General features: G+C 40.5%; 1 protein-coding gene across 6 annotated transcripts in view; it reads right to left on the reverse strand.

The window, feature by feature from the left end:
- The window catches only part of BTBD7 (BTB domain containing 7), a 56322-nt gene extending 34733 nt beyond the window's left edge, over positions 1 to 21589 (reverse strand). For 3 of the 6 annotated variants that reach the window (XM_068946882.1, XM_068946880.1, XM_068946878.1), the window contains exons 1-2: positions 21394 to 21580; positions 2020 to 2205 (exon numbers count right to left, since the gene is read on the reverse strand). In XM_068946882.1, the coding sequence (XP_068802983.1) occupies positions 2020 to 2101 (82 nt within the window). In that variant the 5' untranslated portion in view covers positions 2102 to 2205; positions 21394 to 21580. Of the gene's footprint in view, positions 1 to 2019; positions 2206 to 21393 lie in introns of all 6 variants that reach the window. The other 3 variants (XM_068946879.1, XM_068946881.1, XM_068946877.1) reach the window with 3 other exon arrangements.
- Between the last annotated feature and the right edge of the window lie 702 nt (positions 21590 to 22291).

Below are 22291 nucleotides of genomic sequence, written 5' to 3' on the forward strand. Positions count from 1 at the left end.
CCGTAGCACAATACTATGCTTTAATAGCAAAGCAGCAGTGTCCAGAACAAACCCACAGGCCTGAATCCAATTTCAGGAAAAAGGCAACTAGCACATATTATACAGCCATTACAACTCTAGTCTTCATATTTCCAGTTCTATTTTTAGATTAAGCAGATCTAATGCCTCTATAGAAAAGAACGTCTGTAGAAGTTGATGTATAACATCACAACATGATTATTCTGACAAGTGATGAAACACTGAACTACCAATTTGGAGTATACATCTATTTTCTAAAAAGACAGCCACAAAAACAAACAAAACAAGAGTCAAGATAAGAAAAAAAGCCAAACAGCACAAAGCAGGAAGAAGAGATGTATCTCAGTGCTGTAAATAGCACAATTACTCTGCTAGCCCACTCATGCAAGTGTCACCATCGTACCAAAGGTTTCAGTCAAGAATTATCAGAACACTCATTTGCCTTACCTAAGATTAGACAGACATATGCATTTAGGCTTTCCTGAAAAAAAGTCTCATCTTCAATTTTCATTAAGCAATAGGGATCAGTAAATTTACAGTGACATACTAAATATGGGTTTCTATTTTAGGCTTAATGCTGAGGAGCATCACCAAAGTCTTCCACGCACCAAGGACAAAGTTCCCAGGCAGCTTAAGGAGGCCTTTGGAGCTTCCCCCTTTTCAGAACTCTGCTTAAAAGAGAAGTATTTCGGCGTGCAAATCTGCCTGCTTTCTGGTTAATAAGGGTTTCAACGGTTGCATATACAAGCAGACACATACATCTAAAGGTATAATGCAAGTGTTTTGACTTCCTACAAAAATTGGGACAAATATTTTACTACTCCTAGTTAAGATACACTGAAAATACACAACACCTTAAGGAAGGCTTTACAGCATGGGTATTCAAGATACCAAGATTTTCTTTAACATGCTACTACAAGAACACAAGACTGAGTCCAGAGCAGAGGTCTCCATATGTAATAGTTTGTGTACTGTCTTCTACTCAGGTCTCCAAAACATTACATATGTCATAAAAGCCAAGGGAAAAAAAAAATTTAAGTAGTTTTTTCCTCTGCCAAGGACATTGCCACACTTTCAGCGGCGACTAAGAACAGAAGTAACACTTCACATCAATAACTGCTTTAACTGTTTAGTCAATGTCGCAAGCCAAGGCATAAAGGAAAAAAAGGATGTTTATAAAGTATTTGTTATTTACTGCTAAGATAATTCTTCAGAATGTAAGAACATAATCTTGCTTAAAAAAAAACCAACAAATTGCCTTCTTTTAGATTTACTGCATAATTATTATTTATATTGTGACAGATCTACACTGAGGTCCTTTTGTGCTAGACTGAAAAGCACTCAAAGTTGTTACCTGCCCCAGTTATGACTGGGATGAGAAAGTGACTTCTTAACAGCACATTAATCCATGTTTCTAGCTAAGCAACGCCCTTGCTTGTAAATAATACTGCTAGGACAACAAGCACTCCTCCATTTACAAAAACGCAACATAGGCGGAGGCAGAAAAAAGTTGCCTTCAAGACTGCTTGTTACCTTAACAGGCTTATTATCAGAGATATCCCTTCCAGCAATAAGAAATTCTCCCTCCTACTAGACATAGCACCAGTACTGCAATGAACACTGATGACCAAAATGTTATATGCTTTAACAACATTAAAATACACTTCATAAAAAAGATCTAAGAGTGAAAAGTGACAGATACTATTAAGACAGCAACTACTCTTCAAATAGGCACAAATGGCATGTCTTGTTACCAAAAAAACCCACTTTTTTAATTGGCTGGCATGTTTACTAGCAATTGGCAGATCAACGTATTGCACACATAGACAAACAGATATCAGACAGTACCGAATTTCATGCACTTCTGAGCTTGAATGGATTCAAACTGGTGACCTAGAAAATAAGAGCTCTGCATAATACTACTGCAAGCAATTCAAATCCAGTGCACGTACAACCCAGGAAGCTGTTTATATAAGCAACAAGATAATTGAAAAAAGTTACCTATGAACGTCTGTTGTGCCTGTGAATTCCCCCCTACCCTTGGGGAACACGAATGAGGGTAGTTAGATGCATTAGCACCCATTTTCTTCAGTCATTCAGGCATTCCGCCTGCTGGCTCTTCAGTGTATAATCCCATAATCCTTTACAGATCTTCAATCTCAGATCCAGCACTCTGTTCCTCCATTTCTGAAGAACAAAAATACCAGTAAGTTATTTTACTAGTTGTTTTCAGTAGGTATTATGCGCTTCAGTTTAAACAAACTCAGTCTCCAGCACAAAGTATTTTTATACAATTAAAAACTTCAAACATTTTCAAGATAGCTTTTTATTTGGGGGGGGCTAAACCAAGGTCAACATACTTTTTCTTCTGGAATCCTTTCCAAGCCATTCATAATCCAACATAATAAATGACAACACGGAACAGGATGGCAATCAATCTCAAGCTTTTAGCTAAGAAGCCTTCAAGCATGGGTTGGTCTAGACTAGAAGAGATCTGCTCCTTTAACTATACCAAAAGAGATTTTTCATACATGCTTATGCATTTATACGTTGTTATAAAAAGGCTAGCTAGATTCAACTACACTGACTGAGAAGGCAGAATAAGCCAATCCTATTACAAAGATTATACCATCATCACTGCTTTCAGCTACACTTTGGTTTTGTACCAGTTGTGTACTGCTCAGTCATACCTGTCACGTGCAAACTAGTGCCTAGAAGCAAGTTTGCAATAGCAAAATTGAGGTATTTATCCATTATCTAGGTGAACACTTATAACAAACCCCCAAAATCTGTCTTATTAGTCGTTCAAACAAGTTTTTAGGAAGCCAATACAGAATAAATTCGAACAAGGATTCATGCTGGACATACGCACGCAAGCACGTTCTGATTCCCTCTTACATGAAGAGCTGTGTTAAAGCATTACTGCTGCAAAATGAAAGTTAGCAGCCTCTCATTGTGATATCAGCTGAAATGTTCATTCCTATCCAGAACACAGACACAAGTGGACAGATTGGAAAGACCGGTATAACAGTAAAGCCCATACTAAGAATTTTGTAGTCTCTGTTCAATACTGTGAACATGTAGCTAAATTCCAGTGTGTTGGTACCAACTTAACTATAATTTCTATGTGCTCCCAACCTCATCCTCTTTCCCAACACAGTGCTGTTACGCTAGATCAGACAACTATGAGCGATGCGATAGCATGTTTCAGGAAAGTCGCAGCACTGTGCCAGTTTCCTTCCTCTGCTTTAATAATCCATTTATTTCCAAGTTCAAAAATAGAAGTTCTCACAACACTGGAGAGGTAAGACTGAGATAAGCAAAGAGACATGCCTGGCTTCTTAGTCAGAAATGCAGCATGCTAAACAGATCCTGGGGAGCAGAAGGGTGTGAGACAAGCTAGGAGGGAGACCGCTACAGATTGCTTACAGGCATGGGAACAGGGAAGGGGGAGGGGATAGAAACACAACTGCCAGATGATTAGGGGTCAGCTTACATATGGAAGAAGATAGCAAATAAGAGTTTCAAAACCTGCCCTGGAGATGTGGGTATGAAGTGAAATGGTAAGACACAGACATGTGACTGAAGTATTATGGAAGAGTGGGAGGGTGCATAATTTCCAACCATCTGGATACCTTAAACCATGGTTCCTAGGACCCAGAAGTCAGGCATTTTTGTTGTATAACACAGACTTTCAAAAAAGAACCAGAACTTTTTCTGCTAGACATTATGAACTTTAGAGTAGGGATTCTGCTTACGCTTATAGACCAGGCCTATCTGAAAAAATTGCAGTGTGAGCACTAGCCGAGTCCTCCTAACAGCAGACAACTGTAATAACACAGCAGCTTTATAGCAATTATACAAGACAAATTTGAGCCAACCTGCAGCTTGCATATGTAAAGAGGGGGAGCTCTCATTCCCTCCCTCTCTAACCAGGTGGTAATGTCTCCTCACTTGCACAATCTGGTGCTTTTCTCGACCTTGTTGCTAGGCAGATTCAGGTTGCCAGATCATCAGAAAATAGAAAGATAAAATACCTTTCCGCTCAAATAGAAAGTTGAGCATGCTCAGTATGAAGTTAAAGAACCAGAGCACACGCGCGCGCGCACACACACACACACACACACACAGAAAGACACCACCATACCCCTTCTCAAATACAAACTCTTAGATCAGTTCAGTCTTATCACATATATTTACTCATTTTCTTTCTCATACAGAAATAAGGGTATGTTCTAGCTACCCTAGAATAGCTTAATTCCACACAAAAAGCTCCACTGATTTAAGAAAAAGTGTTTAGGAATAACTTATTTAAAATAGTGACATCCAAACTAATTTGTATACCTACACAGAATACATTACATTGATTTGCCATCCATTTCTAGACGAAATTAATTACATTTAGTACAAGCTATGTGGAGACAGCAGTCACTTTTCAGTGTGAATTCCAACTCTCTCACACGGACCAGCATCCTGGGTAGCTATCCCAATAGCTTCCTTTTTCTTCTGTTTTCTTTTGCCAAAGGAGCTAAAGTTGGACTTAGGCCATTTGGACAGAGTCCTGGAATAGTGCCATTTGTTACTCCACTTTGCTCTCTCATATTCTGCTGTGGTCTGCTAATTTGTCCATTAGATGCCTAACAATATTTTTCAGTTCTTCCTTGCAAGGGTAAGAGCTAAGAGCTAAGCAACATGAGTCTCAAACTACAGAACTGCTTAAGAAATACAGGGAAGTATGCTGAAGTGATCTTTTGCTAACATACACGAAATACACAGGGCTCAGAAAGTTAAAGATACCAAAAGGAAGAAGGAGATGGGAGGTAAGAAGCATGCCACAAAGAGAGAAGAACAAGATCAAGGAATAGGTATTAACAGTTCAACACCATTAGACATGCAGTATTTAAATCTGCAAAGTAACAGGATTTAAATTCACTGAAAACAAACACTAAAACAATTCCTAAAGTATACGATAGATAAACTCATTTCATTCAGAGGCTAACCTCAAGAGCTGTTTTACACATTTTAAGCCCAACTGAATGGCATCAAGAGTGAACTCACTCGCTACGTTTCAAGTATGAAAGTTAAGGAAGTAATTCTACAAAACATAGGGCAATGCTCAAACAGTGTCACACTAACACTACTATACGTAGTTCTTAAACATGCCACGCTTCAGTGAAGGAAGAGCTCAATACAATTTAGTAGAGTAGGTACCATGGCCTGCCGTTTGCCTCTTTCACACATACAAAAAACTTCTTGTGCCTCCTTTCAAATTTACACATGACCAAGCAAGGTATGGTTATTTTGTTCAGTATTTTGTATCTTGAATTCAAACACATTCTGCTTGATTATAAACTGTAATGTGCCCCATGGCTCAAAACTGATCACAAAAATTTTAATCACACTACTGTCCTTAACCTTATGAATCAACCAAAAATACAGTTTTTAGAGTGATGTAACAGAAATCCAGCTTTCTACTCTTTTCCCTTTCTTATAAGACAATATTATATAACCCATATTTTCCTAAACAATTTAAGCTAGCAGCAGTGATGACTTTGCCCTGGAGGAAGCCCTGCCTTCCACCATTTATTCTCAAAAGCCACTTTCTCTGCCTTGTTTATTCTGGCTCAAGTCCAGCGAGCCAGATAAATCCACTCATGTTAAAAACCAACACAATTTTTTATTTTAAGAAAATATTACTTATATGATTTGTTTGTTTGTTTTTAATGGCATCACATGGACACTTGTGCTAGCACAGGTAATAAAAAAAGAGGGGAGGGGGAAGACATGGAAACAAGCTCCCAGAACCAGGACTGCATCTTTTGACAGTGAGGCATACTTGAACCACTTGTAGATTTAGGGTGGTTTTCAGTGTCTACTCTTAGCTTTTATGCTCTTACTAAACATAGCCAGTTTGCAAATACCTGCTGAGCCTAGTATGAATATAAGAACATCTCAACTACTAAACAAAATGCCAAATCAAGAAAGCTGTTTCCCCATGGTAGAAAAACAGCTGCAGTATGAGATGAACAGGAAAAAAAAAAAAAAAAAAAGAAACCCCAAACCACAAACAATTAGATCCTTAGCTGCAAAAGGAAAGATAGATTTCATTTTTCCTTGCAGAAGTTATCCTGAACACCAAAAGCTTCCCTACTTTAGACTTTAAAAATTCTTCTTTAAAAATTTTGAGGCTAACTATAGCCTCAAAATACAGGCTTAGGTTTTTTGTTGTTGGTGGTTTTTCTTTTTTTTAAATGGCAAGTGAACTACTTCTTAGTTTTCATATGCAGCCATGTAAGCATTATTAAAAGGAAGCTCAAGTCAGGAAGTCAGGATCTGATGACCTTCTGAAACAGGAGGTCTTGTTGAGGACAGCGATGCACACACTGATGTGTGTTGTGCATGTATACATACATACACACACACAAAGTTAAACAATGTCAAAGCTCTTGCTTAAAAAAGCCTGCAATGCAGGAAGTAGTATATGAAACCAAAAAAGCTTTAGAAGTCAGTTATTTAAAATACTACAGGAAGCACAGAACTGACTTTCAGATTAAACTGATACTTTGAATAGGAGAATAAAATTTAGAAATAAACACAAACGTAGTTAAAAGTTTCAGTACCTGAAATAAGCTTTTCAGTCTTCTGAGTACTTGTCAAACTTCATGAACCCAAAAGCCTAAGAACCTAACACAACTTGCATTTGATGTATCTGGGCTGACAGCCAAGAATCCCTGGACTGGGAATTTTGGTTTAAGAATAAGTCTGTATACAGACTAGACTTTGGGTAACAGTTACACTTTGTTTATAGTCATCACTCAATACAAAGCTTTCCTGAAGTTTTCTGTAGTCTGCTGGGAACTAATAAGATAAAGAACAAGGTTGGGAGTGTTAAAACATGCTTTACAGCTTCAAATAAGATTTGACATTTTTTCCTCTCCCTCTAAAATTTTGAGAGCTTTTTATATTTCTTCTGAAGTCATTGCTATGATATTATGAAATAATATAAACCTAAAACTAAGACAGGAAGATATATGAAGTATACACATGTACCAACACGATTTTATAGGTTTTATGTTTTACTTAACACATTTTAAATTTACTGCCAGAAAAATGACAACACAAAACAAGTATCACAAGCATACCTTATTCATATTTGCTTACATTTTTATCTAGACTAAGAACGATAAGTTAGTTTGAAAGGAACCGTTGGGGCAAAACAACAAGAGTAATGGATGATAACATTCAACAACTAAAAAGGGAAATATTTCCTCGCTGGGATTTTCAACCAAATTTTAGCAAGGATAAGCCTTTTCATAGCGGTTAGGCAGATGAATAACTCAAAGAAACAGAACCTGTGAGGATGGACCACTGCCACTGTCCTCAAGTTAAATCCCATCTGTTACGTACCAGGCCATCAGCACAAAGGGAGTTTAGTAACAATCCCATATTCAGCCAAGTAGTTCTGCAATTCCTATCCACCTGGGGAAATTCCAGATGCAGCCCTGCCCACACTAGTTATTACACAGTAACACTACTGGAATTACTAAGAAGCAAGCATCCATAGGGGACAAGACCTTGAACATGAAGTTTCTCATTTGTAACTGGAATTTAAGCTGTTTATTCAGGTGAACATTTACTAACCATATCACTTTCCTACTATCCTACTGGGGGTATTTTTCAAGGAAGGGGAGCTGAAGGGAACTGAATATAACCAGTCTAGATGTTCATCTTGTTCCATTCAGGAGGCACCCAAGAGGTTCTGTCATACCTCCAGGTTTTGCCAAGGCTTAGAAGTCTCCTATCTCAAGAGCATGCACACCCAACGACTGAATGCATATGGACAGCACATTTGAAGAAATTGTGTAATTGGTGAGTAATACTCTGTTCAAAGGAAACAGAAATTTTGAAGGACTAGCTGATTATAACCTGACATATATCCAAATCTATGCAGAAGCAGATATCGAAATTAAAAAAGTCTAGTCAAGCAATTAAGCTTTGTCATTATTCAGAAACATTAGGGTCATAGGACAGTAAGATGTAGCTGATGTGACAGAAGGATTCTAGTTTGGATTAATACTATACAAAATCAGAAGTAGGTAAGAGTCTCCATAATTTGGGTCTATGAATCTGTTTTTTCATTATTTACTGCATCATAAAAACAATAAGCAAGCTATCAGAACTTAAGCCACATTAGGAGTTGCACACGTAAGCACAAAAGGGTAAGAAAAAGTAGATACAACTGGAGTATGAAAATGGCTGTACTAGTTAGTTCTGTTCAGAATCACGTTCCAGCTTTCACAAAGAACCCTTACTTAAATAAAGTTAAGCATGAATCTTAAAGCATGTTCTTTTTCATACTTTCCCATTAAAGAAAGTTATTTTAAAATGGAGGGGGCAAAATCCCCATAGTAGTCCCGGGCCTTTACTTCTAGACCTGTTGATAGTCATAGGGCTGAGCTTTTGGGGGAGAGAGAAAAAAAAAAAAGAAAAAAAAAAAAAGAAACCACCTTCAACTGCTTTTTAACATGTCCTCTGAGGAAGCAGAGTGAACGTTCAAAGAATATATTCGAGCAGCATATAGACAGCTGTAGCCTTGAAGGTATGCACACTTCAGAAAACGACAACACTGAAAAGCATTCTGGCAGTTGAAAAGACACAGGAAGTACAGAATTTTCTCAATACTCCCTTTGCAAATAGTGTTCAAAGTAGGATTTTTGATGTTCTGCAAAGTAATTCAGAATATGATGCGAGTGTGTCACACCCAAGCAACGTCATCAGCAGGTAGCAACAAGATGAAACACTAAGGGACCTCAAGAGGCATGGAATACCAACATATTTCTGTTATCTCCAGCATTTATTTATTAAAATCACACCATCTTCAGATTAACCAAATTATAGCACTACAAGTCCATACAGAATAAGAAGTTCCTCTCAAACAGCTGAAGTGTTTTCATATACTGACAAATGAACCTTGATCTCTGTAAATCACTTATCCTTCCAGTTGCACCCTTCCTGCATGCACTCACTAATTGATCAAAAGCCCATTCTGACAGATAAGAGTCACATGAAAGACTTAACTAATGTTCTAGAAGTTGATGAATTCAAAACACATTCTTTTAGTGGAATCAGCAAGAATTCACCTTTTGCCCTCTAGGACTTTCCAAATTAAGTATCTAACTGCTGATATTCTTCCATGACTTTCCATTTTTAGGATTTCACTTGAAGCAAAAATTATTCACTTCACAAAATATATTTTGTGTCCAGAAGGATCATTAAATCTACTATGCAAGGAAACTGAGAAACTTTGACCAAATCTTATCAATAACACTGAATAAAGTAATTAGGTATGACTATATCCATTAACAAGGGAAGGGAGAAGAATTCATTTTAGCCAACGTTGAATAATTAAAAATGTGTTGTTTCAAAATAATTTTCAAAGACTTTAAAGGTTTTTTTTTTTTTTAAAAAGCCTATTCTAAAGCCAACAAAAACTTTTTTTTTTTTAAAAGCAAATTCTCTTTGGCATAACAAAAGTAATAAAGTAATAATAAACTCCATGTTACATGGAAAGTACCTCAAATTATCAGACCTCAGGTTTTTATTGGACAAAAAACGAAACGCATTTTTAAATTTCTGGACAGCATGCAATTCTTTTGCCAGGTAGCAGTTTAATTAACTCCACCAACTTTCAGCCACGTCAAACTTCAGATATTGAGAGTAAGTACCAGTGTGGGAAGACTGCAGTCCCTCCTTCTCTTTAGACACTGCCTGCCCTTTATTGCAGTAGTACACATGAAAGGTACCCTCAGTAAAGGCAGCAGCGGTGCAAAAGAATCATCCATGTGAAGCTGTTCCACCTTTAAACTGCATACTTCATTGCACTCCTATTCAAGTACTTCTGTCAACGGGTGCTTTGGGGAGGGGCAGAGAACAGGGGGAATCTTTCCTCCTTGCAATTTTCCACAATTCATGCATTTTTGCCTATTTTCATTTGAAGTCTCTCCCCTCCAACATCCTCATTCCATTCAGAAAGGGAATTCCTCTTCTTGTTTGAGTTGTGACCCAACTGCAACACAAGATGCCGCTTCCAATTAGCAAGTCTACCAACACAGGCAAATCTTGGCTCAAACCCCAACCATATGGAAGATCTGTCTCAGGCTTTTACCACTGCTGACTTTTACATCAAGTACCAGCTCAGTGGAGTATACACTACAATCTCCTTGTGTTGGAGACGCTTGCCTTCTTCTCCAGGCCCAATTATTTCACAGAAAGCCATTTATTGTGAATGAGGGTCTGGGAACTCCTGTACACAACAAGACTTTCACATTCAGTGTACAGTTCACAGTCATGCAAACATCCTCAAAGAGTGTGCTTCCTCTGATTGAAGCTGCTAGTAGGGCAATCCCAGACACTACACTTTGTGCCTACACTAAGAGCAAGTACACAGCACCCATCCTCTCTTACAATTCCCCATTTTCAATTTGCCTTCAAAAAGTGCCCTTCTGATCACACAGTGTTAGTTCCCCTATTAACTTTCACAGCCTTAGGAACAGTAGCAGCCTTTGGTGATGCTGCTGCTTGGAGTTTTCCAAACAGTAACTCTGGTCTCGCAATGTCCAAACTGATTGCTAATACATAGTGAATGGCCTTCTGTTATGAAGGGACTCTGTTCCTAATCAGTTTACTGGTTATGTCTACGGTCTTATTTTGGCTGCAATCAACTCATCACCCTGCCAGTCATCCTTTCCATGAGTAACAGTTCTATTCTGCAATACCTCTGTTGCTTAGAATCATTACCAGCACGATTCTTCGTTAACTTTGGCATTTCTGCATAATCATCCTCCTTTCTGCCCTTTCTGCATAAGCTTCTAGTAGATGCTTGGTGACAGAGTAACATGCATCTCAAGTACTTCTACTGAGAACTTCTTCATGCGGCCAAAAAAGGTCTTACCAGTCCTGCCATTTATTCAAATGCATTTCTCCTCCTCCTTAAGATAGCACCATACTTTTTATTCTATACACCATCCCCCTACAAGGCGGATCCTTTCGTAATCATACAACAGCACACTTCATCCATGGGGCCTTTTACCTTTGATATACCACAAATTTGAGGTAGCAATTGCTAGCATCTCTTATACTTTTAAGACTAATGGATTCTCCGATTTACAACTCAAAAAATGAGAGGCGGAGCATGGAAAGGCCTAAAAAGGTAATCCAGTCCCTCTCCTGAGACTTTTTTTTTTTAAAAAAGGAAACATTAATTTTTGTCCTTGTTTTGGAAAGCATTAAATCACAGTCATAAAACTGACAAAATAGTTTGTTAGAGTCTCAACAATAATAGTCACAAGCCACAACAACAAGTCTTAGATCCAACCAAAATATTGTTCCAATCTTGATTCAAAATGTACCATTCGTTCATGCCAAAAAAAAAGTTCCTTGATGCTGCGGTTCCATGCACATTTCTTCAGCAGCAGCGCTCACCACAGCTGCTATTACTGTCTTCCTGCAGCTCCTCCATGGTGTCAGTAATCAAACCAGGGCATTCTCTTCTGCAGGATTTCTCTCTCCAGTCTAATTAGTTCCCTGCACTACTTTACTAAATGACTAAATGATCACCTATGTCACAGGAGGGAAGAGCAGCGAGAAGTAGCCAAAGGGCTGCTTGCTCCTCACAGCCATCAAATGCGAAGTGTAGTCTGACTAATGCTCAGTTGGCATTGTCTTCAGAAATAAACATTCCTACTCCCATGCACTCATTTGTACAGCAGAGCTGCCCCCTTTCATTCTAGGGGACATCTGTGAAGCCACATAATAAACCATATTAGGGACCTGAACAGACTGAAAAAATAATCATGTATTTAGGTGGTTATCTGGTGTGGCTGCAAACAGCTCTGCCCTCAAAAGGACAGCACAGCCTCTGTCCCCATTCAGTCAACTACCACTCTAAATTTAAACATCTTAATATAACCGAGTAGCTGTAAGAACCCTCTTATGATATAGTATTTCTCCTAGAGAGCTCTTAAAGACTTAAGAGTGAAGAGAGGAAAAAAAAATAAAAAAAAAGTTACCCTCAAGTCATCTGCAAGGCAAGGGTAGTTCTAGAGGAAGCAGGCAATTTACATTGTGGTAACTACTGTTAATATTCACTGTGAAAGTGAATTATTCGGCCTTTATTTCTTTTGCTCTGTAGTTATACTGTTTGCCCCTCCTTTCCTTCAACCAGACCTTGGTTAATAACCCTTCAGATATCCACTGTTACTACTAGAAGAGGTCAATGGTGGGGGGAGGGGAAGCGGTTTACTGAAGGATTGGAAAAAATTAAAGTTTGCAGTGACAGAGATAAGTATCCACATATTTGTCATGTTAGGTGGGGGGAAAAGCCAAGCCTACATGCATTTTTCTGTTCCCCTGAAACCACTAAATTCCTCTTCTGATGGGGAGGACCTAGCTGTGTACGCAGGACTCCCTCCCTGTCAGCTCTTCAAAGACAGCATCATTTCAGTTGCAGTGAAACAGGGAGCTGGCCGAACAAGTCCATTCAGATGGCCAATCCGTTACACCGCTACTGGAGGGGTTACGGATAACAAAGAAGGGAGGTCTGCAGGCCGGTCTGACAGTCAGCTACATTATGACAACTAGATGAACAGAAGCCCATAGCTGTTGATAAAAAGGGAGCAGAACTGCCTTTTGACAGCTATTGCTATTAGACTGCTGTCACAATTACACAAAAATATACCTCTTTTACTCATGATTTTAACTCTTATTTGACTTCAGGCTCAGGCGCGAACAAGCCATTCTAGCTTGGCCTGAGCCACGCAGGCAGGATCTTCATTTGCAGCCACTGTTCTGAAGCTCAGGTTTCTGCACTGGTGCACTATCTTCCCCCTTTTGTCTTTTAACAAGCCTTTACAGCCTCCTCCAGTTTTCTTTCTACTCATTGGAGCAGGCAGCAATACAAAACTGAACTGATAAGAGCAATCCATTAAGCTAGGAAAGGCTTAGTCAGAAAACCAGTTTAGTAGTTACCCTACAACTAAGTCAGACCTTTGTTTATGTTTTCCCCTCAGCAAGAAGAGGGGGTTATGTATTCCAGATTTCCTACAAGTTCTCTCTGGATTTCTAGAGCATTCATTTCTTGTCCTGTAACACGGACACACAGTCAAAGGAGTGTCACACATGTTCAGGTAAGTTCCTTAAAAACCCTAAAAATACACACATCAATTTGAGTCATGTTTGCACATTTTATTTCATGAGTTTAGCAATACCCACACATATCTCATGTATATAGACATTTTAAGACCACACATTAATGAGAACCCCCAGGGTGCCTTTTTGTTCAACTCTACGCTAAAGCAAGTCTGCTCTTTGAGCAGACTGATGATATTCCTTAACTTTTCCCTCCCTATTCACACCACACACAAGATTAAATCTTTTCAGCTGCCCTAGACATTTAAAAAAAAAGTTAAAATTTCAAAGTCAAAGAAGTTTGGGAAGGAAGGCAGAAGTCTAGTTTAATAAAATGACAGTCTATTGAATTGTATAGAAGGAGATATTCCATTAAAGCAATTCGTTACCCTTATTCTTATTTTAGACAGAATTTTACTCATCTTACCCTCTTATCCACAACTTTCCTTGATACTACTACTCTTTTCCATTCAAAGAAATGCAGAAGGAGAAACCTTTGCCAGTGCATGCTATCCCCACCAAACCTTCTCTTGATTCTTATGATAATTAAGAACAAAAAGCAAAAAAAAAAAAAAAAGCCAAAAACGGAGACCAAAAAGAAGCAGTCTCTCTCCCTCTATTCCCAGCTGATCATTTCCACACACTCTCTCCATTCCCTAACATTCATATTCAATGAACAAGATTAGAAACTGATCGAGGTTTAAACTAATCAACAAAAAAATCTACAAGGTTTTTTTTTTGAATAAAGCAAGTCTTACACATTTAGAAAAAAAATACAGGTTCCAGTTTCTTCCAAATTAAAAACAAGGTTGAAACTCAAGTTTACAAGATGCTTAAATAAGCATTCTCATTATTGTCAGGGATCATCAGGGCTTAACACAGCTCAGCTGTGATGCAGGCAAAACCCAGCAGCAAAGTGTGCCATTTTCTAAACTAATTCTCCAGAAAACTAAGTTGGTAGCTAAAAATAGAATTGGGGGGGGGGGGGGGGGGAAGAGAGAGAGAGACAGAGAAGATAAGCAAATGAATGGGGGGGTAGAAGGAAGAAAGAAAAGGAAATCTAGACCAGCACAAATCTGTTAGCCCAAACTGGCAAGTTTCGATCAAATAGCGAATCGACTACTTGCACAGAAACTAAATTACAGTAAAATAAAATGAGATACATGTTTGTCAAGACATTTTAGTTTCTCAACTGAAAATATCTGAAATATTTTCCTTGAAATGGAAAAGTCCCAAATAGTTTTGACAGATCTTTTGGAAAGTTTGTTTTAGGATTATACTTCCGAGTATTTTTATTTTCAGAAGCCTTGTTTTTTTATGCCTGAAAAGCATCTTGAAATAGTAAATGCTCAGGTTACAGCAAAGAATTCAGTTAAATTCAGTGGAAGAACAGCTGTGATTAAGTTCAGAGATATATACAAGGGTCACTTTACCAAGAGTTACCAAGTCTTCAGACTTGTATTTAGAACTACAAAGTACTATTACAGATAGGATAATCTTACGCTGTAAGACAGCCTTTACTATGCTAAAATGATATTTTGACATTTCAAATCTAAATCCACGCTTCTAGAGGTGTTGAATAAAGGACTAATACCTATTTTTAATGATGGCATCAGAAGTAGGAGGTACTTCCCAATCTAATCAGGTAAGTTCTTAAAACAAAAGAACAGCATAAGATTCTCTTAAATATTCTCTTTGAATAGGTATAAAACTAAAAATAGATGGCCAAACTGGAATTTGAGCTCTGAGGCAGTAGCAGTTTCATGCAAAATTTAGATAAGCTAAATCCCCAAATCACTCATGAAAATAAGTTATATAGGTGATACAGATACTGAGCACATTAGGTTGGGGGAACTTAAAGAGACACTGGGCAGGAATTCCTCAGGCTCTTACATGCATTGCTTTGTAGAAGTTACAGCACCTACATCCAGCTCACCAGTAACAACTGTTACCCCTCACAGCTGAAAAGCACTGACAGGACTTAAGACTCTTCCTTGCTTGGTATCAGAGCCATCACTACACCAAATGATGCAGAACTTCCTGTCTCAAGTGTGCATTTTGCCAGCTTAGCATTTTTCCATGACACTACTGTTTGAAGTGCATAAACCCACCTCAAAAATTTCCTAAAAGTCCCTCATTACAGAGGGGCACAAAGGTATTTGTCTTAGAACATCAACATAAGCAATCTGACTGTATTTTGCTTAGCTGTAGTCATTGGCGAATTTCCTTAAAGTCACTAAAGTATGACTCCATTAACTTCATCATCTCTGCCCACATTCTAGAGATTTTGTATTATTTCATCTCCTCAGACACCTGAAATCAAGATGCCCATTATAGGATGAGACAAGGCACCAGGCTTTAACGAAGTTCCATACTTTATTGGTCTTTCTTTTTACATGAAAGAAAGACAAAGAATTTCAGCATGTATATGTCTACACTCCTCCCTTCTCCTAAAGGGAATCCTTCAGTCATTCAGTTAAACATCACAAGCAGTCTTCAGAGGCAATTAAGCTTCTACATATTTTAAGAAAATAGACACCTGGGTAGATGAGAGTAATCCTCTAAACGCCTCCAACTGTAGGAAGCGCTTAAGTACAACCTCACATTAAACACTAAAGCTTCTATGGATGAGCATTATCATAGTAGCAGAAATGCTTCAAACAGGGCTTTCATCTTCCTAGATGAAGTCAAAGACCACCAAATCTGTAGCAAACCCCACTCCTCAGTTCCAGCAGTCAAGGAATCACCTTAAACAAACAAACAAAAAAATCGAAAATACCACACACATAACAAGAACCATCACGAAAAAAGCTGCAGCAGGAGATGAAAAAGTAGAAAGAATAAGGCTACACAAGCCTAGGAAATATAGTTTCATAGCATTCTCATTGGATTTGTTTTAGAGGACTTTTTCTTCAGTTCTCAAGCAGAAATTCCAATTTGGGGGCCAGGAGGAAGAGTATGTAAAGGAACTTTGTCACTCACTAATTATTTTTAAAGCAATTAGAATAATCTAAATGATCACGGAAGTATATTACGTACTTTGCTACAGAACACACACTTTAGCTAGCAGATTATGATATGCAAAACGCCATTCCAGTTTCTCACTAATGCTGTCTACCTAGTCACTCAAAAATACTTCAATTTGCATATGAATAGGTATAATTTTACTAATGTTTGATGCTTTCAAAAGGCTCCAGTATTATTGCTTTTTGTATTCCAAACCTCGATTCAAACCCAGGCATTGGACCATTAGGAAGCAGTGTCTTCTGACTCGAACAAAATTCTAGCGGGGGGGGGGATCCTAGAAATCTCTTTGGCATCAACTTTGTAGCTCCACCAATTACACAGAGCTTCTGCAAGTATAGGTCACAAAATAACATGCCTAACTAAAAGATCAAGTGGTGGTCATTTATTAAATTGCTATTTTATCAAACTCCTTTGAGTTTAGCAATTGTTACTATCAATAGAAGTATAAAATGAATTGTCAATTATCCTGAAAAACAGTTTTAACAGATCTTCGACAAGGCTACAAAATAAAGGAGGAATCTTGCATAACCGTTAACTAGCTTGATTTATGTCTAAAGCACTTCCAACTACATTATCACTTCAAGTCTTCAGCGTTAAAAATATCAAGAGGTTTGTCTTAAAAGCTGTAAGCTTGTATACTGATATAATCCCTTAACAGAGAGGATAGCATAGAAATAGAAAAGCTAAGATGGGAAATGGAAACAAAGACCAGCACCAGTAAAAAATTCCTTGAAAAGTGATTTTTAAAAAATTCCCTTCTATCCTTTATGATATGCTATAACACACTGAAAACAATTATGATAATGAACCAAAAAAGGCAAAAAGCAACAGAAAAAAAATCTTCTAAATGCAGGAACAACTGGATATACAATGAATTTTGACCTTCATACAGAACACAGAGAGACCACTGAACGCAGACAAGATTTGAAGACAAAAGCCAAATAGGATTTGATCATTATAGGATAATTAGATCTCTATGTTCTAACAGCAGCAGTTATCCAGATAAGTTCTGAAAAATTTGCTTTATTTTTAGAAGATATGCAAACTCTCAAGTATCAGAGCATTACTTCCAAAAGTTAGAAATTGATCTAGAAAGATGCTAACCTCAAATTAGCCTACTGAAAGTTTCTTCTTCCTAATCAGCTTTGACTGTTTGGGGGAAGGGGGAGGGGAAAACAGTGTTTTAGATGTTCTACTACTCGGATATAACATGACAATTCCTATTTTACATTTAAAGAAAATGATTTAAATGCACAGATGTCAGAAAAACTCCAAGAGGCTGAAAATCTTCCTGCAAGCCTACCAGTTATATCAGCTGTTAAAGCACACATTCAGCACTGCCTGATGGAATCATGTACAAAACTTGCACTCAATGGAACAATTCAAGTCAGATTCAAATTTAATTAAGGACGTAGTTACATATGTAATTCACTGCTTTACGTAACACACTCCCACCTCCAGATCCCATTTCGCCACTTGACCTTGCCTCTACCACTGGGGCAGCAAACAAGCTTCCCATAGCAACGGGATGACCCAGATCAGGCACCTGATCTAAAGTCACTTTGTGTTTTAATGGCTTATTTTTCAGACAGACGAATTTCCCTGCAACGGTTCAGGATGCCGCCATGTAAACAGTTCTAGCAGCATAGCGGACTGTGTGGGAAGCAGGAATGAGCTGCTGTGGACAAGTGCTCAAGCCAGTTCTGCCACTGAACATCTAATCAGAACCTCACAAGCATCCCGATAAGGCAAAAAAAGCATTCTGCCCTAGTCCCAAGGACAGGGAAATGAGAGACTTGAGATCCTTGAGTTCCAGGTGAGCCTCTGACACAATCTGATCTCTTTCCTTGTACGCTGAAAATAAAGACACAGCCAGAGAATAATATCATGCAAACCAGATGCAAAAGCTGTGTGGAACTTCAGGCATCAAGGTATGAAATAAGCGTTGCATAAGCCATCATTGGTATTCGACCCCTTCCTGTACATTTTTGCTGTCTCTCCTGCTTCTTTTCCCCCCTAAACACATGATTTTGACCATTTCTGTACTAAACAAATGAAGATTTCAGATCTCCTCATAACATCCATTCATTAATGCACAGCATCTTTACAACTGACATCCTTCTTGGGAAGCATACAGGACAGGCTGGATAGGGCATAAAAAGCAAGACTAATATCAAAGTTGGTATCTGCACTCCCCTCATGTTATAGTTCAGGCATATTGGTAAGGTAACTTAGAAAAGAGTGTTCTAAAAATCCACAGTAGCTTCTGTTCAAAGATTTAAAGACACATTGACAAGCCTCATTCTTGAAGGGACTTAAGTAGTGAAATTGAGATACAGTAATTAAATGATTCACTGGAAGCTGGTCTAACACTCAGATCTGAACTAGGATTCCTAATTAACACTGCATGTGCTAATAAAGCTTGTTCATCAGTTTTCTGAACCTCCTGTTTGGAAAGGTGGTATATGCCATTGTTTTTGCAAAAGATGAAATTCATGTAAATATATTCAGAACAGTGTAAAGAAAAATAGAGTTAACAACGAAGAAACATTTTAAATCAGGATTTGCCTTAAGAGCAGCAGGTTCTTACTAACAGCTTTAAGAACGTAGTTATTTCTTTTTAACAGCAATCTCACATTTGATGCAACGCTAATTTGATGTAACTTTTGTTTAATTAATATGCAAGCCACACGCAGCCCATAGCATAGGATGTTGCGATGCATCTTTCTTTTCGTTTGCGAAAGACAGTCAGAACTACCTTGTTCATCCCTGTGCAGCCCAGACAACTGAATACATTCTCTTTTACTTGCATGCAGCCCCATATATCAAGATCAAACTAGTATTTGCATGGCAGCAGGGGTAGAGCTAGTGGCACACATCCTTCTGCGGTGACCTACAGGAGCTGCTACAGCGCTGATGCAACCCACAAGCCCAACGGAGGAAGGGGGTGTCCAAACTTAGAATTCATCTCCTGTAAGCCTAGGAGAATTGCCACTGACAAGTGTAAACTGGACATCATGTACGCAGCAACTTGAAAGGCCTCTTTTTCAAGATGAGAACTTATTTTGTTAGTCTGTTCTTCAAGGTCTAACAGCCCTGCTGAGTTACATTCAAACAGTTAGTAGCATATGCTGTCATTGCAGCTATAAGTTAAGAATGAGCAATGTACCCTCACAATACAGAGTTCTGAGCTTCTCAGACAAGCTCAAAAAGAAAAAAAAGGAAAAGACATTGCAATGACAAGTCTGTGCAAGTCTTCTAGGAGAGCTTATAAAAATAATTCTATTCTTTCATGTATGATTCCTTGCGAATCAGTCAATGCCAGCTATAAGCATTACAACACTCCCTTGCTGAGTCATAGATACAGTAATCTGGACATATGAAGAAACTTACATTAGCAAGAGACTGATTAAAAAAATAGCAATTACAACACCACCACAAAACAATGATTCAAGCTGACTCGCGTCTGTGTCTCTCATATGTCTAAACATATGAAATTAGATCAGAATGTCAAACCCATCTATGTTGATTAAAGTTTGAAAGCAAGTAAAACAATGCCTGGTGCAGCTGAGCCAAAAATACAAAGATTTTATATAAATTATTTTTCACCTCAAGTGAACAGGGACAAACTCTGGTTGTACATTCAATATAAAATACTGAAATCTATTTCCAGTACTCTCGTTTACCTGCATGCAGTCTCTCTACCAGTCTAAATTTAAACAAAAGACAGTGCTTGGCAGCTTAACGTCATAACTTCAGATACTACAAGTTTTATTTGCTAGGACAGTCAAAGAAGGTTTGCATATAAGCAAGAACAGGTAGCAATGTTTATATAAACATTACTTGATGCATCAGAGCAGCAAGTTCTTAAATGGTTCGATGCATTGTAGTCCATCAACTAAGACTCATTAGAATTAGATTATTCCGTGAAGGGAGAAAACATCAGAAGCCATACCTTTACAATACATTAACTTCACCCAGACAGCCTACAGATAAGAACTCTGACCTTGTATTTTAAAAAACAAAGTCCACAGTGCCTGTACATTGCTAAATGAAACATACTTATTCCATACCCTCAAAAAATAACCTGCATGGATATTACTTTTGTTATGTTGGCAATAGACTCTTAGGTAAGAGGGGGAGGACGGGAGGAAGGAGAAACAAGCATTGACACTTCCTTATGCAAAAGCTTCAAATTGAAAAGGATCTCAACTCACTGAACCTACAGAAGAATTCTCCCTCCCTCTCTCTCTACTGGTTTGGAACAAAACCTCAAGCGATACTGAGCGCTCCAAGCTAAATTATGACATAATTTTAAACGGGTACACGTATCACAGTGTCAACAAGCACTTTACTGCTATGTTTTATGTTAGCGCTTCACATGTGCATTCTCTTTCTCTCAATGGTCTCAAATGAGGTGGCAAAGAAGAGTGAGCAGAAACATGAATGAAGAGTAAAACACTATCCCACTAGCAGCAGGAATATTCCAGAGGCTCCGGCACACACGTTATCCGCAAAGCTCTCCAAGTTTCTTTAGGGGCCATACAGGAATACCCACACTAAAAAAAGGAAGACGAGGTGCCGCCCTCGGGGAGGCAGGGAAGCACGACACGGCTCTGAAGGCCACAACCGCGGCCAAGGGATCGCGGAGCCGCGGGGGGCAGACTCCGTGGGGAGCCCGCAGCCCAGGGCCAGCGAGGGGGCAGGGGGGGCCAACTCTGGCACCGGCCGGGCAAGGGCAGCGCTGCGGCGGGGTACGCGGCGACCCCCGCGGCCCGGGGGCCCGGCCAGGCGGCGCAGCGCCGCGGGGCAGGCGGGAGGCGCGCCCCGCGGAGGGGCGCTGGGGCCGGACCGCGACGGCGGCCACGGGGCGACCGCTCCCCTCGCCCCAGGCCGGGGCACCTGCGGGCTGGGCCCGCGCACCGCCGGCACGGCCGGGAGCGGCTCGGCTGCCCCGGCGGGGGGCCTTGGGGGAGGTGGGGGCCCACACTCAGCCCCGCCCGCCTGCGGCGGAGCTCGGCGCGGGGCCCTGCCGCAGCCGCCGCGGGGCACCGCTGCCCCGGGGGGAACGCCGCTGTGGGGGCGGCGGCGGCCTCACCCCCTCCCCTCCCCTCTCCCGCCGTGACACCGCGCTCACCTCCCCTCCTCCCAGCCCGCGCTCACCGCTCGGCTCACCGCGGCTCCTCACCTCCGGCAGCCGCTCGCCGCCGCCATGCTGCCCGCTCAGCACCACCCGCTCCCTCCCGGCCCCGCTCCGGCCGCCGCCATTTTGATCCCGAGCCCCAGCCTCGGCCGGGCAGGGGGGAGCGGGCACAGCGCCTGCGCAGCCGTGCTGCGGCGCCTGGGCCACGTGGTCGGCGGGGCGGGGCGGGGCGCGGGCGGGGCGCGGGCGGTGCCGCCGGGGCAGCCCGTGATGGCGGCGGCGGGGCGGGAGCCGGAGCCGGGCCGGGCCGGGCCGGCGGGGTTTGCAGGGCCGCGCCGAGGTGCTGAGGGCGAGCCGGGGTCAGGCCATGGGGCCGCCCGCCCTTTCCCGCGCCCTGCGGGCCGTGGGGCCGTGCGTGACTGCCTCGGCGGGCGGCAGGGCCGGGGCGGCGGGGCTGCGTCGTGGCGGTGGGGTATTACCACACGGTCCCCGCCCTTGAGCCTGGCCGAGCTGCTTGCAGCAGGGATCTGTTCAGCTCCTAGTTTTTCTCACCTGCTGTGAGCTTGTGGCAGGGTGCAGCCACAATCAGGTTCCAGTTCTGTGGTTGCTATGAATATAGCCTCTTCAGTTAAAAATAAACTGGCATCGCTCTCCTCGTGTCTTCCACCTCTCCGCTTCATAAGTTAGTGTTTCACACAGGTGAAACTTGGTGTCCGTATTAAAAATGCATGCAGCCTTTCCCACCGCTGCCGGCGCTGCTCCTGCTGCAGTGGAGATGGGTTTTTTTGAGAAAAAGACATATAGAGACAATCAGGATCAAGCCTTACCAATCGCTATTGATCACTTTTCTGAATCAGAGAAGGTGATAAAAAAACACCTCAACATTTTACCAGAAGAATAAACCTCAAAGTTTCATTA

Source organism: Struthio camelus, chromosome 5 (assembly GCF_040807025.1).
Source record: "Struthio camelus isolate bStrCam1 chromosome 5, bStrCam1.hap1, whole genome shotgun sequence".
In the NCBI taxonomy this organism is placed as follows: Eukaryota; Metazoa; Chordata; class Aves; order Struthioniformes; family Struthionidae; genus Struthio; species Struthio camelus.